General features: G+C 45.9%; 1 protein-coding gene across 1 annotated transcript in view; it reads left to right on the forward strand.

The window, feature by feature from the left end:
• Positions 1–14659, forward strand: part of Mreg (melanoregulin) — a 52611-nt gene extending 37952 nt beyond the window's left edge. Inside the window, exons 2-4 of the mRNA XM_052191826.1 lie at positions 9639–9764; positions 11651–11814; positions 12664–14659. Coding sequence (XP_052047786.1) covers positions 9639–9764; positions 11651–11814; positions 12664–12798 — 425 coding nt within the window. The 3' untranslated portion in view covers positions 12799–14659. The remainder of the gene's footprint in view (positions 1–9638; positions 9765–11650; positions 11815–12663) is intronic.
• Positions 14660–17464: the final 2805 nt, after the last annotated feature.

A 17464-nucleotide genomic window follows, 5' to 3' on the forward strand; every position in this document is an offset into this window, starting at 1 on the left:
AGCAGTCCCTTTCCGTGGATTTGATGGCATACTTGGGCAGTGCTGAGAGCTGAGAGCTACCTTTTGGCTTAATCTGATTAAAACCAGATAAGGAATTAGGTCAGAGTCCTTGGACTCTAGTGTGACTGTTTGCAGAACTCTAGAGGAGAGAGGTAATGGAACAAAAGTAAACACGGGGTGGGAAAAGCAGTGCTCAGCATTTGCCTCAGACCTCTCCTAGGTCAGCACCCCGCTTCTGGGCAGCAGCAGATGAACACTGGACAGTCGGCGGAGGCGACCTGGCGCCCAGGCAGAGGTGTCACTCCAAGGTGTTCTAAGGCAGAAACCCCAGGATGGCATTTGGGTCTGACTGGCATGTATACAATCTGCCCCCAAAGTTTTATTCATCTTTGAAAGGGTGCCATCATTTTAGGTGGACCTCAGGGCCTGCTGGGACAGTAGCAACCTAGGGCTAATGTTCTCATGAACTCCGCTAAAATCTGATATTGTGTGACTCTTTCTGGGGGGATGGTAAATAAATGTTTGTTTATTCACCCCAGATTAAAGAGGGCACCAATGGACCAATGAAGGGATTCTGTCCAGGTCCAGGTCTGATGAGTTTATTGGGGTTAATTACCAGAGACAGGTGACTTACCACTAGGAAACCCCACCCTAGTTCATTGTCTTCTGACTTAGTCACAGTTGGAATCTAAGGCAGAGGAGCCTTGTGAGTCACAGGAGGCTCCAGAGCCTGCCCCTCCCACCAGGAGGAGTGTTCACAGGCCTGAGGTCTTGTGGGTTTTATTGTAGGCACTCAGTTTCCACATGGTGGTGATTTCCAACCTGGAGGAAACAGATCTGTTATATCACACCAAGTTTCCCTTGGCAAGTAGATAGTTTTTTATTTATAAATTATTTATTAATTAGCTGAATGGTGTGTGTGTGTATGTGTGTGTGTGTATACACACATGTACATACATGCCATGGTGCATACCTGCATGGAGATCAGAGGACAGTTCCCAGGAGTTCCGAGTCTACATACAGTCTAGAGACTGAACTCAGATCATCCAGTCTCAGAGTCAAACACCGGCTCAACCATCTCCATCAAGGAGCTGATTCTAGAAGATCAGTAGGGAGGACCCAAGTGTTACAGAACCAGATCTGTTTTGCCCGCCACATAGGATGTCAGACATTGAAACAACGAAGGTTTTATTTGCTTGGTTTTTAGATAGATTCTTACAATTAGTCTCAGTGCCCGGAACTCACTGTGTAGACCAGGCTGATCTTGCACACAGAAGCGATCATTCTGTCTCTTCTGTTTAGTGCTGGGATTGTAGGCATTTGTCCTCATGCCTGGATTAAAATGATGAGGCCCCGCTTTTCCATTTTGTTTGTTTGATTTTCTAGACAGGATTTCTCTGTGTAGTCCTGGTTGTCCTGTAATTCGCTCTGTAAAGCAGGCTGGCCTGGAACTCAGATCTGCCTGCCTCTGCCTTCTAAATGCTGGAATTAAACGTGTGTGCTACAATGACTGTTGAAATGACTTTTTCAAAATAGGAAGCATTTACTCATGAGGGAGCCAGGTGTGTGGGGTCAGGAGAGCAGGTCTCAGCCACTCCTGTTCCAGGAGATGGTTTAGGGTGTTTATGGCTAACAGAACTGGATGATCTGGGTGTGGGAAGGTGACCCTACTGCATATGACCCTACGGAGAGGAGTTTAACTGTAACACAGCTCACGAAAGGGTAGTGCTTTTAGCTACACAACATCCACAGCTGGTGATGAAACTCAGCACCTGGAAGCAAGCAGAGCTAGAAGGCTTGTCCCCTCAAGCCCACAGGTGCAGCTCCAACAGCAGAAGCTGCTTCTCCTGCTACTGACAGGGTCTGCTGACGCCAGTGAGACCTTCATCGGAGTTTGAGAAAGTCTCATTTCTCCATTAGTTCTGGTTACCAGCAACTAGACCCTCCTTTCTTAGACTGAGTGCCCCATAGTAGTGACGTACAATGTCTGAAGCCATAAAGCCTAATGTTGGGGAGACAAGTCCCCAGAGCCCCACGGGCCTAAGTGCCAGGGCCCTAGACACTGGCCGCTCTTGGACTGAGTTCATTGTCACCCCCCTTCTCAAAGGTTCATCTAGGCTGATACTTATCCTTTAATGCACTGGGTTTCTCTGTCTTGTCATTTGAACCTGTCCCCTTTGGGACGAGGCAGATGGCAATGAGTGGACCAGCTGTCTAGGAACCATGAAATATAATCCTGTCTCTCCTGCCTCACGTCATGTCTAATGGACAGAGAAAGCAAGCTTTGAGGGTACTGAAAGGCAATGCTCCTTCTGCTCAGGTGGCCTTGACACTGCCCAGGCCAGGGAGGTTTAGAGGGAACTCTGATCGATCTTTGCATAATTGCCTGTCTGTCACCCCCTTCCTTGCCAAGTCTCCCCAGTCTGTTTCCAGAACCAGGCTGCATGGGGTCTGACTGCACTGGCCTGCTGCTGCTGCTGGGTAGTAGTGGGTAGAGGACAGAGGAGGGCTGCTCTTCTGCACACTGTGTTTCCTTGATCCTCATTTCCGGACTACATTGACGATAGAGGAACAATATCACGGGTCTGATTGAGTGGCAACGCCTTGAGAAATAATGGGACTTGGGAAGCAAATAGTCTTGGATTTAAATTTAGGTTTTCTACTCAGTTAGCTGAGTGGTTTACCACACAGAGTCTCCCCTAATAGGTTTCTACTATAAATTCTCTTGGATTTGCTTCTGAACGATGTTGAATGGAGAAGGACAAGTCAGGGCCTGCAGCACAGTGTGAAAGAGACTCGTCTGGAAAGTACCGTTCAACTCTCGCTCTCTTTTTTTATTGGATATTTATTTATATTTCAGATGTTATCCCCTTTCCAGGTCTCCCCTCTGGAAACCCCTTATCCCCTCCCCCCTGCCTCTATGAGGGTGCTCCACCCCCCCCCCTACACTGGGGCATCAAACCCCCTCCGGCCCAAACACTGCTCCTCTCACTGATGTCCAGCAAGGCCATCCTCTGCCACATATGCGGCCGAAGACATGAGTCCCTCCCATGTGTACTCTTTGGTTGGTGGTCCAGTCTCTGGGAGTTCTGGGGGGTCTGGTCTGTTGACACTGTTGCTCCCCTCACAGGGCTGCAAATCACCTCAGCTCCTTTGGTTCTTTCTCCAACTCCTCCATTGGGGACCCCACACTCAGTCCAATGGTTGACTGTGAGCATCCTCCTCTGTACTTGTCAGGCTCTGGCAGAGCCTCTCAGGAGACAGCTATATCAGGCTTCTATCAGCAAGCACTTCTTGGCATCTGAAATAGCGTCCGGGTTTGGTGACTGTATATGGGATGGATCCCCAAGTGGGGCAGTTTCTGAATGGCCTTTCCTTCAGTCTCTGCTCCACACTTTGTCTCTATATTTCCTCCTGTATTTTGTTCCCCCTTCTAAGAAGGACTGAAGCACCCCACACTTTGGTCTTCCTTCTTCTTGAGCTTCATATGGTCTGTGAATTATATCTTGGGTATTCCGAACTTTTGGGTTAATTTCCACTTATCAGTGATTGCATACCATGTGTGTTCTTTTGTGATTAGGTTACCTCACTCAGGGAATGATAGTCCATCCATTTGCCTGCAGATTTCATGAAGTCATTGTTTTTAATGCTGAGTAATAACTCCATTGTGTAAATATACCATATTTTCTGTACCAATTCCTCTGTTGAGGGACATTTGGGTTCTTTCCAGTTTCTGGCTGTTATAAATTGACTGCTATGAACATAGTGGAGCATGTGTCCTTATTACATGTTGGAACATCTTCTGGGTATATGCCTAGGAGTGGTATATCTGGGTCCTTAGGTAGTACTATGTCCAATTTTCTGAGGAACTGCCAGACTGATTTCCAGAGGGGTTGTACCAGCTTGTGATCCCACCAGCAATGGAGGAGTGTTCCTCTTTCTCCACATCCTCACCAGCATCTGCTGTCACCTGGTTTTTTGATCTTAGCCATTCTGGCTGGTGTGAGGTAGAATCTCAGGGTTGTTTTGATTTGCATTTCCCCTATTGACTAAGGATGTTGTACGTTTCTTCAGGTGCTTCTTGGTCATTTGAGTTTCCCAGGTTGAGAATACTCTGTTTAGCTCTGTTCCCTATTTTTTGATAGGGTTATTTGGTTCTCTGGAGTCTAACTTCTTGAGTTCTTTGTATATATTGGATATTAGCCCTCTATCGGGTATAGGATTGGTAAAGATCTTTTCCCAATCTGTTGGTTGCCATTTTGTCCTATTGACAGTGTCCTTTGCCTTATAGAAGCTTTGCAATTCTATGAGTTTCCATTTGTCGATTCTTGATCTTAGAGTATAAGCCACTGCTACATCAGTGCATGCAGGGTGTCCTGCAGGACTAGAGAGTAGGATCCTTAGACGCTGGAACCTGAGTTCATACCTGTCCTACATGGCCCTTTCTACACCAAGCATCCTCCAGTGACTGGAACCATGTGTACGCCTTGGTTGATGGTTTAGTCTTTGGGAGTCCTGGGGCGTCTGGATGGCTGAAATCATTGTTTTTCCCATGGGGCTGTAAACCCCTCCAGCTCCTCCGGACCACGCTCCAGCTCCACCATTGGGGACCCCACGCCCAGATCAATGGTTGACTGCTAGCATCTGCCTCTGTATTTGTAAGGCTCTGGCAGGGCCCTCTGGAGAATAACCATGGCGTGCAAAAGCTCAAAATAAACAAATTACAATTCACCCAGTATAGGAAGCTCAAGAAGAAGGACTTAAGTGAGGATGCTTTGGTTCCTCTGATAAAGGGAACAAAATACTCACAGGAGTAATAAAGGAGACAAAGTGTGAGCAGAGACTGAATGAAGTAAAGCCCACCCAAAGACTGCCCTACCTGGGGATTCATCCTACAACAATCACTAATCCCCGACACTATTATGGACGACAAGAAGTGTATACTGCAACTCTTATAAGGGAAATCATTTACTTGTGGCTGGCTTACGGTTCAGAAGGTTAGTCCATTGTCACCACTGCAGGAAGCATGGCAGCCTGCAGGTAGACCTGACACGGTGCTGGAGAAGGAGCTGAGAGGCCCACATCTGGTACATGTGGATCGGCAGGCCGTGGGAAGAGTGACACCAGGCCTGGTGTAAGCTTCTGAAACCTTACCCTCCTCGCCCTCCTCGCCCTCCTAACCCTCCTTACCAGCCAGTGTCACACTTCCTCCAACAAGGCCACGCCTTCAACCTTTGCACTCCCTACAGGCCTGTGGGGGCCATTTTCATTCAGATCACCACAAGGTCTATCTAAGGAGCCTAAATCATCTCGCTCATGGTCCTGGCCAGCTTTGGCGCTCAAAGCTGGACGATGCTGACCTGAGGTGACTTTGTTCTAACACATTGCTGCTTTAACCTTTGTCAGTCACTTCTACTCTGATTTGGCCACTTGAAGAGAAGAAACAGCCACTCCCCCACGTAACTGTGAACAACCCAGGTGTTTTACGGAATTAATTCTGCATTATTCTTTCTGCCGGGTCTGCCACTTCCCTCATTCTCCCTCCCCCAAACCACCCAGACAGGGTTTCTCTGTGTAACCCTGACTGTCCTGGAACTCACTCTGTAAACCAGGCTGGCCTCGAACTCAGAAATCCGCCTGCCTCTGCCTCCTAGAGTGCTGGGATTACAGGCATGCGCCACCACCGCCCAGCCACTTCCCTCATTCTTAATATTTAAGGCCATCACAGCACGGTGACCACAGCACACTGTCTCAGGAATTATGGGAAAACAAGTACAAGTAAAGACAATGAAACCTAATGTTCAGTGCTTAGGGGAATGAAATTCTCTGATGAAAGTTCTTTAACTGATTTTGAATTTTTATTTTCAAGATGTGTTGAGCTTAAAAGGCAAATTGTTAAAAACGAAGAGTTCTGAAAGCACATCAAGAATGTGCTCCTTTCTAGCATAAAGAAATAGATTTCCCCCAGTTATGTAGAATTGTAATTGGAGAAGATTTTGTGAGTTGCCATCCTTCGCCCGCCTCACCTTCGTTCACTGTTTCTCGGAGCACTGAGTTTAAGGGGAGCTCCGTCTCCTCAGACCACTCATTCTGTTAAATCCAATTTTCAGTTCCTTTCCACTCAGGCTTCTACTAGTTTCAGAGTTGTATTATTATGACAAAAGGAGACCATGAGAGTGGATGGGATGGATGTGTGAAAGCTTGGCCCCATCCATCTGTGTGCAGGTAGGGGAGGCTGGGCGCCAAGGGTGTGTCGCTAGTCAGCTGGTGAGGGTCCTCTTGCCTATCAGTAGATCGTGAGTAGGTAAGAAGCTAGGCCCTAGGGACCTTTATCCTTTATCTCTACAGTGCTTGGCAGCAGCAAGAAGAGACGTAGGTAGGCAGAGCACCAGTTGCATCCTTTGTTGTTACCGCCTGGGTACAGGTATGGGATTCTTGACCCTTGGTAGTCACTAGCTACGGCTCAGCCTGGGGGTTGAGACTCTTGGCTCTGAAAATATGATAGCTCTCTGGAACTGTTGTGACAGGAGACTACAGGTTGTCATTTCTGGCTCTTACAGACTTTTATACCCTTCCTCCCTGTCAAGATTTATTTATTTATTTTTTTATGTGTATGGGTATTTTCCCTGCATGTATCTGTTTCATATGCACGCAGTGCCCTCAAAGGCCACAAGAGGGCATCCGAGCCTCTGGAATTGGAATTAGAGGTGTGCGCAGCCATGGGAGTGCTGAGATCCAAATCCAGATCTTCTGCAAGAACAGCCAGCACCCCTAACCACTGAGCCATCTTCTCAGCCCTTCCTGGCCCTCTCTTCCCGACTTTGGTTCCTTTCTGACTGCTCTGGAACTTTTCTTTAGAGAGTCTCTTTCCGTAGTCGGCCACGGCCAGGACTTGGGGTGCCCATGGCAATAAACAGGAGTTGGGGGAGGGTGTCATCATGTGGACTGTTCTTGGGTAGCTAGGATTGTTCAAGCACAGCATCCCTTCCTTGTCTCTGGGGATGGAATCTTGGAGGGCCAGTGAGCTCTCCTTTGGAATTAGCAGGGTTCAGGTCTGGACACACGGGCAGCTGTGAGCGATATGACGTCAGTGCTGGGAACCGGAAGCAGGTCTTGCGCGAGAGCAGCGAGCACTCAGCTGCTGAGCCACCTCTGCAGCCCCTTGGCCTTGTTGTTTACACTGACTTGGAGGAGGGTGTATGCTGACTTCTTCTGATGGCCTCATCGGAAGCCATTGTGGTAGATGAGGCGCAGGCGTAAAGTAGTCTGGAGTGGGGCTGCGTCCAAACCGAGGCAGACAGACTGGCTCAGCAGTGTGGTCACTTGCGTACTCTAAGGTCGCCCTGCTGAAAAGACCGTGGTCAAGTTTTTCCTTTACAGTTTATCTAGACTGGGGGTGGGGTTTCCTAGGTATGCTTTAATGTGATGCTAAGATGAGGCCACGATTGCATATTATTTATTTTTAAATTAAAAAAAGAAATTCAGGTGTTTTGACTACACTTGTGTCTGTGTATCCTGTGCATGCAATGCTGCCAAAGGCCAGAAGAGGGCATCAGAGCTCCTTGGAACTGGAGTTTCAGAGGGTTTCTCTGCGCCCTCCACTGCTGTAATTCAAACCTCTGGAAACGCAGGTAGTGCTCCCACTAGTGCAGCTAGTGCTGAGCCGTCCATCTCTCCATTCTTTCCAGGTGACTTGTTATCTCCCTCCCTTCTAAGACCTTTCTGTCTTTGCTTCTAGGCACCACAGACTTGTACACATGCCGTTAGCTCTTTTTATTATTATTATTATTATTATTATTTCTTTTTTTAAGGACTAGGAAATCCACAACTTTCTGCCTTAAAGAGAGTAGCAGGAAGCCTTCTCATGGTGTGTCCTCAGATGCAGTCTCAAATGCAGTCACGACAAAGCACACTGTATTTTGTTAGCTTTTCTTTTTCAAAGTGTTATCTTTTGACACATTCAAATGTCAGCTAAGCTTACCTTCCCTAGCTAGGCATGGAAGTTGAATGGCAGTCCGCAAGGCAAGTCTGCTTTGAAAGGAATTTAGTAGAGAGCGAGTGACATTATTGAAGCCTTTACAATTACAGGAGTCAAAATATTAAATAGCTCGAGCCTTAAATGTTTAAAACGCTGTCCTCTGAAGCTGAGTGAGGACGGTTGTGTCTTTTCTAGGAACGGAAAAGATGTTCACTATAAAGTGAGCTTCTCCCTAAAAGCAAATTCCTGTGACACCTGAAGACTGTAGTTCTTAACCTTCCAAGTGCTGGTTACCCTTTAATACAGCCCCCCCATGTGTGCTGACTCCCCCATGTGTGCTGACCCCCCCATAAAATTATCCTGTTGCTACTTCATAACTGTAATTTGCTATTTTTACGATGTGTAAAACATGTGCTATGCAGGATGTCTGATATGTGACCCCCAAAGGGGTCTCAACCCAGAGGCTGAGATCCACTGCCATCAGAGAGTGCTCAGAGCAGTGACGGGAGACCTGAGCTCCAGATGCTGTGTCAGGATCAACGCGATGCCCACGTCACCAAGGCTGACAAAGGGCTTTCCAGAGCGGAAATCTTTTAATGGATCCCATGTGCCCAAACCACCACACATCAGGAGTGGTGCTAAGATAGGATGTGAGAAGCACCGGTAGGCATCAGGGTGCTTGGGATTCCTAGATCTCTATATATCATCCTACCCAGAAACTGAGGTGTAGTTCTTGCTATTATTTTTTAATGAACTTTGGAGTAAAACTTAGGGTCAAACACCACTTTTTTTCACCCCTCTTTCTGCGACAGGTTTTCTCTGTGTAGCCTGGGCTGTCCAGGAACTCACTCTGTAGACCAGGCTGTCCTTGAACTCAGAAATCCGTCTGCTCTGTCACCCAAGTGCTGGGATTAAAGGTGTGAGCCACCATTGCCTTCCTCAAACACCACTTCTAATATTTATTACCTGGGATATATTATGTTCATCACATAAATTATTTGAGCCTTAGTTCTTCATCTATAAATTGCTCCAAATACATGGGTTTTAGGTCTTTGTTGTAGGCATGCATTGACATTTTTCTTTCTTTTGTGGCTGTGTGTGCGTGTGTGTACACACACGCACACTGATGTGAGCAGTCTTCCTCAGTCACTTTAGAGGTCGGTGTCCCACTATGCCAGAGTGCACCAGTGTGGCATAGTCTAGCTATGCCCCTCAATATTTCTGCCTGTGAGTGCTGGAATTATAGACCTACCCCTAAACCCACTGGGCATCTGCAGGGTGCTGGGGATCTGAACTCTGGTCTGAGCTTGTGTGGTAAGGACTTCACCTGCTGAGACAACCTTTGTCCTAATGTCTTATACCTTAAGTCTTGACGGTGGTCTTGCATGGGAACTTTACTATTGCTAACCACATTTTCAGCTAAGGTCACTGCAGTGGAGAGAACTGATAGAAAGTCCCAGTAACATCTACATATGACATCACCTAGAGGCGGAGAGAGTCTCCTGCAGTGGCAGCTGATGACACTCCTGTCACCTCTGCATCTCCCACGCCTTCTCTTCTCTTCAGAGTGTGTTACGCTGGTGAAGAGTAGCTGGTGAAGAGTAGAGCCACAGGCTCAAGCAAGGCGCAGTGCAGAGATACGGTAGGGGTGTTTGGCCAGAGGGTGTGAGTGCACCAATTTTTATCTCTTTACAGGAGTGGCAAAGACTCAACTATGATATCTACACCCTGCGGCAGATCCGCAGGGAAGTGAGGAACAGATGGAGACGAATCTTAGAAGACTTGGGTGAGTCCGAGAGAGCTTGTGAACCAGTGAAACGACTGGTCACATGCTTTTCACTTTTTCCATCATGGTATGGCCACTGTCTCAGACCCGCCAGCTGCGGAGTAATGACACGGGGACCTTTTATGAATTCTGAAAGCTCAGCCTTATCTTACGCTTGTCCCAACAGCTCTTTTACATCAGTTGGCCCATTATACTAATGTACATCTGCCCTGTGGCTCGTTACCTCCTGAGAGCCACACTTTTTCTCCTGACTCAGACTCTTTCCCAGAGTTCCTAGCTCTGCCCGGAAGTCCCGCCTTTCCCCTCCTGCTTTGCAATAGGCCGTCCAGCTCTTTGTTAAATCAAGAATCAATCTTTGTTAAATCGGAAGGTGAAGGAGAAGATGTTTGTTTACAAGTTGCTGAGACAGGTGATGCTTCATTACACAGTGCACAAGAGATTATCTCAACAATCTTTTTATCAAAAGATTGCCAGCCACTGACTAATTCTTTTTTTTTTTTTTTTTTTGATTTGGTTTTTCCGAGACAGGGTTTCTCTGTATAGCCCTGGCTGTCCTGGAACTCACTCTGTAGACCAGGCTGGCCTTGAACTCAGAAATCCGCCTGCCTCTGCCTCCCAGAGTGCTGGGATTACAGGCACGTGCCACCACCGCCCGGCCACACTGACTAATTCAATTCCCTGATTAGGTCGCAGTTTTTGTTTTATGTTCTCAAGCGTGTTTCTGTTGTCAGCAGTCATGTTGCTTGGCCATATGACTTCATCTGTCCCCAAGTACAAGACAACACCAGGTAGTGAAGTCATACGGGTGTACTACTGACTGTTTTTGTCATTCTTTATTGATTGAGTTAGATGGAGAGTGATTGTCCAAGTAGTAATAGTTTCAGAAATACTGCAGGTGAGAGATATTAAGATGCAGTAGAAAATTCTCAAGAAAGCAAAAGGGAGAAAAAGTTGCAGGGGTGGAAAATACTCTTGGCATTATGGTAGACATTGAATAGTGGCCTTTCTTAATTCTACTAGGGTTGAATAAATGTCCCCACATCATAAAATAAGCTTGCTCTAGTGTTCAAAACTAAGGGATTACCTTTAGAGTTTTGACATTCTGCTTTGAGGTAACATGATCCTCTGGTATTATAGATTTCCAGAGCTAGGTACCAGGGTGGCAGCCCTTGTTGTCTTAATTGGGATCAGTGGGTCAAGGCAGATGCTCTGCCCTCCTAACTCGCTCAGTACTGCTGTGGCCTAATAGTTTACTATTCACAAGTCAGTCTGAGCAGTTTCAGTCTTTGGGACAGTAATTTTCCACCAGTTGACTAGATTACCGTGAGGCTGAAAATATGGGGGCTTAGAGATGTAGGGTCCTCCGACATCTGAGGCGACAACTGAGCAGGCTGTGGAGAGGTGTAGGGATTCTACCTAGGACAGGGCAGCTAACAAAGTGCTGTGAGCAGTCAGGGGCGAGACCTCCTTTAGTAGAGGGAAAAGGTAACAGAAGTCAAAGAAAACATGGCATAGTTTTATGTAAAGAGCCTCCCACTCACAGCGTGGGAGGCAGCACACAGTAGTGCCTTTGACCGTAGTTTTCACTGTACAGAATCCACACAGATGCCTTTATTTTATTTTATTTTATTTTATTTTATTTTATTTTATTTTATTTTATTTTATTTTATTTTTCAAGACATGGTTTCTCTGTGTAGCCCAGCTGTTCTGGACCTTACTTTGTAGACCAGGCTAACCTGGAACTCAGAGATCTTCCTGCCTCTGCCTCCCGAGTTATGAGGTTAAAGGTGTGCGCCACCACACTAGGCAGGATCCCTTAACAATCCCAGGGACAGTATCACAGGACAGGCACCACCTAGTGATGACTTCACATTTTTCTTTCCTAGGCTTTCAAAGGGAAGCCGACTCTTTATTGTCAGTGACCAAACTCAGCACCATGAGTGATTCTAAAAACACAAGGAAAGCCCGAGAGATGCTGTTAAAACTGGCCGAAGAGACCTCTATCTTCCCGGCCAGCTGGGAGCTCTCCGAGAGGTATCTCTTGATTGTGGTAAGTGGCTGTCTTCCTTCTTGGCCCCGCTTTTGGCTTTAGTCTTTTCTGTTCTTTCCTGGGATACCCATCCCAGCCTCACCAAGTCCATCACACAGTGACACGTGCTGCTGCTGTTGTATGTACCTGTGGCCGATGGCACCAGAGCCACCTGAAAGGCTTTGAGGAGAAGGATCTCACCTAAAGCTGTTGAGGCTCAGACTGTGGCCAGAGTCTGTTTTCTAGATGAGTCCTGCTGTGTGGTTAGTTTAACCTTAGGTCAAATGGTCAAAGCATCTGTCCAGCCTAAGATTGACAAGCAAGGCTGGGGAGATAGTTGAGATTGTTCTCCAGCACCTACTGTGAAAGCCTCACATGCTGGCACTGCTTGCAGACTCGGGGCCGGGACACAGAGAAACAGGCAGATGGCTCAGGCTGGCTGGCCAGCCTCGCCGGTCGGGGCCTCACAGCTCCTGGTGAGAAACTGACTCCAGCTCAGAGAATAGAGAAACGAAGGTCGGGTGGTTCATGAGCAACACCGAAGGTTGACCTCTGGTCTTTGCATGCACATAGACTCACCTGAACACACACACACACACACACACACACACACACACACACACACACACACACACACATTGTCTCTCTCTCCAGCACATACATATCCTCACATTACAAAATATTGGTGGAAATATCTTGGATAATGTAAATAAAGGGGTAAGGCGAGTCTCTAAGACTTGATTTGTAAGGAATGTTTTACTTGCCTGGTGTTATTTTTAAGGCAGGCTTAGTTGTCTATTAAATGCTGTCATCTGTATGGCTTGCTTTCTACCTCGGCAAACTTCCTTCTCTCTCTCTTTTAAACTGCAGGACCGGCTCATTGCTCTCGATGCTGCTGAGGACTTCTTCAAGATTGCTAGCCAAATGTACCCCAAAAAACCTGGGGTGCCATGCCTGGTGGACGGCCAGAGAAAAGTGCACTACCTTCCATTTCCAAGCCCCTAAATGGAGACATAGAAGAGCAGAGTTCTTTCACCACGACACAGGAATCTACCGAAGTTGGACAGCTGCCCAGGAGAAGGCTTTCTCCAGTCAAACACAGTGAATCCTACAAACACAAGGTCTTCCTCAGGACCTTGGCCTAAGGATACTCTGGTTACATTAAAACACCCAGTGACCACCATGCATCCAGAAAGGAAGGCTCAAGAGTTGGTGGGGGGTGGGTAGTTCTTCCTGGATAGGCAGGTTCCAAGAAACCAAGGCCTCATTGGTTATATAAGCTACAGGCGTTCATTCTGTGGAGGGCTAGTGTTTTCTAATCAACAGGGTGTAACCGAGCCCTTGACTACAACATGAATTTCGAGGTAATCATTATTAAGTGTAATACTAGACAGGGCGCCCCAGATTTCATAAAACCCTAGGGCACGTGTGAACAATAGAAGTGTGTAGACTTCTATTGTCTATTCTATTGCAGCCCAGATAGCAGAACTTCCTGCAGCTAAGTGTCTTCTTCATCTGTGACGCGAGCACCCTGAATCCTCGGCGTTAATCCCCAGCACTGAGGTTATCCAGTTGCCTCCGTTTTTCTTTTTACATGTTGCCCGTTTCTGGTCCAAAAGCCCTGGGCATTTTTATGAAGAATAGCAGTATCTGTAAACTGCACTGTTTGGCCTCTATATCCTGTCTTCACTCTGTGTCCCGATTATCAGCTGAGGGTCGCAGCTACCTGGGGACCTTTTGGTGTAGACGTGCAGACATGCTGGTGGCAGCACACGCTGACAACAGTCACTGCTGGCCTTCACTCTGAAGGTGATTTTCAGAACGCAGCTCTGCTAACAGTGCAGCTTGCCACAGAACGAGAAGCCCTGTTTCCCACGATCGTAAGCAAAGAGCTTGCCAAGAGACCATGGCTCCTTTTGTTGAAAAGCCTTTAAGAACTTGTGGGATTTATCTATAGACTTCTGAGAATAGAGATATTTTTATTTTTTAATGATTTTGCACTTCTGACTTCAGGTGGAAAATAAATTTGTATTAGTCTGTTTAGGGGATTGTGACTTGAAAAATTTCATATCCTGAGGGTTTTTTTTTTCCGTGTATACTCCATGTTTAAAATATTTACTAGGAAATACGTGTCCTTCATTCGTTAATATATTGTAGACTAATTTAACAGATGAATTTCAGGAAAATTCTTCCTAGTTTAATAAATAAGGTAAAAGTTTTATTTTTATTTTTAGTATTTAGTGCATATTCTCTACTTCATGTTGTTTAAAATTAGCCTGCAAATATTTTCAGTCACTTCTGTGGGCTAATAGAAGATAATAAAATAAACAAAAGACATCTTAGAATGTTGTATTGTTTTAATCTCTCAGAATTTGTTTTGGCTTTTGTCTTCTTTAATGTCAAAATAGATGTGATTGTCTGTGAATTATAAACTGTTAACCATAGTTTTTATTTTTTGGTAACAAACAAGTAAGGATAAAATTATCTCTGTGGTAACTAAAATACACGCAATTACCCAGGAGATGTTTCCCCAAGGAATTAAAAGACTTCTCCATGTGCCTTTAAGTTGAATGTGTGTTATATTTCTGATAAATGAGAAGAAACTCGGGTGTTCCTTCCATCACCCCTTTAAGTTAAAGGGAGGAGAGACTCAGAGGCAGATGAGTTGAAGGACCTTCTGCTCCCCTAAATCCAGGCAAGGAGTAGACCCTGCAGTGTGAGAGGCTAGGACTGACTGGAGCGGACCCTCCAGGACTCAGCGGCTTCTTTCTCAGCAGGACCAGGGCTGCAGACAGTCGGGAGGCCACAGGGCTCTCCTACTTTAATCAGCATCTGCTTATGGGCCACTCAGTGCTTCTCAGACTCACCCGTGTGCTGGGTGGTTTTAAGTGGTAGGTGGGAACGTATTTTTATATTAAAATTATTTATTCTACTGGACATGGGGGGTATGGAAATCCCTATAACTAGCAGGTCAGATACCTGCGTTCATGTTTCCTGGATGTTATTGGACAGGGCAGTAAAGCATTTCTTAGGGAAAATATTTACCAGGGTGATGAGAAATGTGCTCATAGGACACTGGTGTCACTGAGAAGTTCCCTGATGCCTCTCCAGGCCTGATGCTGTTATAGGAGAGATTTCACTGATAGCAAAGGTGCAGAGGGTAGAGTTCTGAACAAATTTCGATACAGTTATCATCAGGCATGGCCTGCCGAGAGCTTTGGAGACAGCTAATAAAATACGATGAATTTGATGGGTTAATAGGAAGAGTATTGTTTGAGCTCTACCATTGAAATTTCTCAAGGTTGGGTAAATGGGAAACAACCATCCTAATAAAAGATTATGATCTCCACCAGGTTATTAAAGCTTGGTTATTTTTAAGCCCATAAACTATTGACCAAAAGACAGGGTGGATCCTCAGGAAAGAGGACTTATGATGCATTCCGGGAGTATCTGATAATTCCCTATGGTTGTTTGCCTGGAGCAAAGAACAGAACCTACATACTCCAAGGACAACGAGCTACAAGGTCCAAGTTACCTTGATCCTCTGGGATTGGCGTGTCATTGTCAACTCCTTTTTCAGATAGGACCATCTGAGGCCTTGTACTTGGCTTCTCCCCTGGGACTTACTAACACTGAATTCAGGATCTACCTCATTGACACCTCCCCACTTCCAGAATAAATAATTGGGCCGAACATACTTGGGTCTTGGCTTGTAGGTAAAGAACTCTCTTAATATATAAGGCAGACAGTTCTAAAAATTCTCCACCCACCAAGACAGCAAACTATAAAATTACTTTTCTACCCCAGGGAGATGGCAGATGTTACTTTTTAAAGACTTATGTCAGTTATAAATTATATAAATGTGTATGTGTGTTTTCCCTGCATGTATGCAAATGTATTGTGTGCATGCCTAGCACCCGAGGAAGCCAGAGACCCAGCAACCAGAGCGATAAGACTGTTGTAACCTGGGAACTGAACTCCGGTCCTCTGTAAAAGTGTCAGTACTCTTAACCACTGAGTCATCTTTCCGGCCCCAGCTGACTAATTATTAATGAAAGTCCTTATTGAAGTCCATAGCTTATTCAGGTATTTTTAATTTTTACCTACTTTTGTTCCAGGACCCCATCTAGACCACCATTTCTCAGACCCTGCTTGCTCTTAGTATTCCTGACAGTCTTGAAAAACACTGGTTAATTATATGAAATAAAAGGCAATTGACATTACCGCCGGCAAGGTACCCGTGAAAGCCGGCCTGTTCTCAGCCCGGCAGACTCTCTTGACTCAGAGCTCTGAAATCTCTCCCCGCAGCTTGCTAAGTTCCCGTGAACGCCCATGCTTCCAAATTCCCATGGCTAGCTGGGATGCCTGTCACAGTACCTTTCTCTGGCTGCATGAAGGAAAACTCCAAACAATCTTAGTTTAGAATCTACAGGTAACACAACACAGACACTAGCATCCTAATTTTGTAAGCTATCTAAGTTATAAATCCTCTGGTGGCACATCGCAGCGCATCTGCCACCTAAACCGGGGACCTCTTGCTACCTACATTGTATCCCCATGTTCTCTCTATGCAAAAGAAGGTATCTTGGAAGTCCTGCCTACTCACCCAGTGACTGGTTCCTTGAAATCTTTATTCATTAGGGGAAGGTTCTGCCACAGTTAATTGAGAGAGATTGGAGAACTGACTCAGAGGGTAAGAGTTCTGGCTGCTTTTGCAGAGGACCTGAGTTCAATTCTTAGTATCATGTTGGGGGCTCACAAACGCCTGTGACTCTAGCTCCAAAGAATCTGTTGCTTTTTTTTCCTGGACACTGGGTCACCTATGCTCATACATGCACACTTAAATCTTTTTTTTTTTTAAAGGGTCTAGAGCAGTGGTTCTCAACCTTCCTAATGCTGGGACCCTTTAATATAGTTCCTCATGTTGTGGAGACCCCCAGTCATAAAATCATCTCATTACTTCATAACTGTAGATTTGCTCCTGTTAGGAATAATATAAATACCTGATATGCAGGATATCTGGTATGTGATACTGTATTAGTTTGGGTTCTCTAGAGTCATAGAACGTATGGATAGTCTTTATATAGTTAGGGAATTTGTCAATGACTTATAGTCTATAGTCCAACTCCCCAACAACGATCAGCAGCAGCTGTGGATGGAAGTCCAAGGATCTAGCAGTTTCTCAGTCCCACGAGGCAAGCAGGCAAGGAAGAGTGAGAGTCTTCCTTCTTCCAATGTCCTTATATATCTCCAGCAGAGGGTGTGGCCCGGATTAAAGGCTGTAGGTCTCCAACAGAGGGTGTGGCCCGGATTAAAGGTGTGTGAATCCATGCCTTTAATCCCAAATGATCTTGAGATCTTCTAGTCTTAGCCACTATGCTTCAAGGTCTCCATGCCAAGATCCAGGTCAGAAACTTATATCTCTGAGCCTCCAAATTAGGATCATAGGTGCGCCTTCCAATTCTAGACTGTAGTTCATTCCAGATATAGTCAAGTTGACAACCAGGACTAGCCACTACAGATACCCAAAGGGGTCAAGACTCCCAGGTTGAGAAGCACTGGTGGAGACCGTTCTGGAGAACAGCTGTAACAGTGGGGGTACATGATGTTCTTCTATTAACTCTCCAAGCAATTTTTTCTTAAGAAAAGATAAGTACCAGACTCCTGGATG

The sequence above is a fragment of the Apodemus sylvaticus genome, chromosome 9 (assembly GCF_947179515.1).
Source record: "Apodemus sylvaticus chromosome 9, mApoSyl1.1, whole genome shotgun sequence".
Classification (NCBI taxonomy): domain Eukaryota; kingdom Metazoa; phylum Chordata; class Mammalia; order Rodentia; family Muridae; genus Apodemus; species Apodemus sylvaticus.